Consider the following 1,110-nt stretch of genomic DNA (forward strand, 5'->3'; position numbering starts at 1 on the left):
TCGATGTACGGAAGAGCAGCAGCCACTAACTACTGAAGCTTTAAGGACTTCACAACTGAATATGCCACGAGTCTTAACAACTATTGAGACTATCAGCAACGGATCGAAGACAACCACTCAAGCCACTACCGGTTTATCAGTAACGAGCATCACCATCATCATCATGAGGATGCTCCTTCTTTACATGGGGATCTGGGGAGTGATGTCCTTAGGGAAAGTTCCCTGGCCAGCCTGGATGATACCAACAATGATACCGAAAAGACCGAGGGCACTGCCGAAGATCTCAACAACGAGCATCTTGACGAACAACTCGGGCTTCTGAGCATCACCAAGAGCACAGCCGGAACCAGAGACACCGACACAGACACCACAGAAGAGGTTAGAGAAACCAACAGAGAGACCGCATGCGAAGAGGCAGTATCCAGCAGCCTGGGCAACAGCCATGTTACCTGTTAGACAATGACGAGGCAGTAATGGAAAATGGCAGGGACTTACCAGTGGGGATAGCTGGGGGAACGAATTCTCTAGCACCCTCCATCTTGGAATTCATGATGATACTCATAATAACACCATAGATAGCGACAGCCTCACAGAAGATAATAGACACAAGATTCTTAGACCTGCAATAGAATCAAGTGAAAACATTACCGCATGTTCGACCTCAAGATCCCCATATATTACTTAATCCTAGGAGCACGAACAGCAGCACCAACCAATGAGGAACCGGTGAGGAAGATACCCCAGGCAGCACCGATAACGGAGAATGCCAAAGAAAAGGTAATACCGAGATTAGCCCTGACAGACTGATCATCATTTCACCATTATTCCCAGCATGCAAAAACATTCATCAACTTTAGCTGCAGTTGAACACTCTATAAACTTACCACATGTAAGGGGACATACTGTTGAAAGTGCATCCCCAGGACTCGTCATAGCAGGGATCCAGGAACGGGTTGAACGTAGCAGTAGATGACATGGTGTCGACTAATCACAACTCTAATGCGCCACAAAGGGTAGGGTCAGCGCCCACAATGATGAGCTAAGGTCAAAGCCGAGCGGAGCGGAGCGATACACATTGTGCATTTTTGTAAAAATGTTCTCGACCACCCC

The 1,110-nt window shown here is 47.5% G+C and overlaps 1 protein-coding gene across 1 annotated transcript; it reads right to left on the bottom strand.

Moving 5' to 3' along the window:
• Window positions 1-61: 61 nt before the first annotated feature.
• On the bottom strand, window positions 62-998 carry Pmar_PMAR009676 (vacuolar ATP synthase 21 kDa proteolipid subunit, putative). The gene is made up of 4 exons (XM_002785191.1): window positions 885-998; window positions 682-795; window positions 496-620; window positions 62-449 (listed from the first exon to the last, which is right to left on the bottom strand). The coding sequence occupies exons 1-4, from the start codon at window positions 974-976 to the stop codon at window positions 181-183; spliced, it is 600 nt and encodes a 199-aa protein (XP_002785237.1). The 5' UTR covers window positions 977-998; the 3' UTR covers window positions 62-180.
• Window positions 999-1,110: the final 112 nt, after the last annotated feature.

This window comes from Perkinsus marinus (assembly GCF_000006405.1).
Source record: "Perkinsus marinus ATCC 50983 genomic scaffold scf_1104296933330, whole genome shotgun sequence".
Classification (NCBI taxonomy): Eukaryota; Perkinsozoa; order Perkinsida; family Perkinsidae; genus Perkinsus; species Perkinsus marinus.

Excerpts from the sequence above, each read along its gene's own strand:
- Pmar_PMAR009676 (XM_002785191.1), bottom strand. The coding sequence starts at position 976 with ATGTCATCTACTGCTACGTTCAACCCGTTCCTGGATCCCTGCTATGAC. Across the intron at positions 796-884 it reads AGTATGTCCCCTTACATGTG|GGCTAATCTCGGTATTACCT; the intron begins GTAAGTTTATAG and ends TCAGTCTGTCAG. Across the intron at positions 621-681 it reads GTTCGTGCTCCTAGGATTAA|GTCTAAGAATCTTGTGTCTA; the intron begins GTAATATATGGG and ends ATTCTATTGCAG.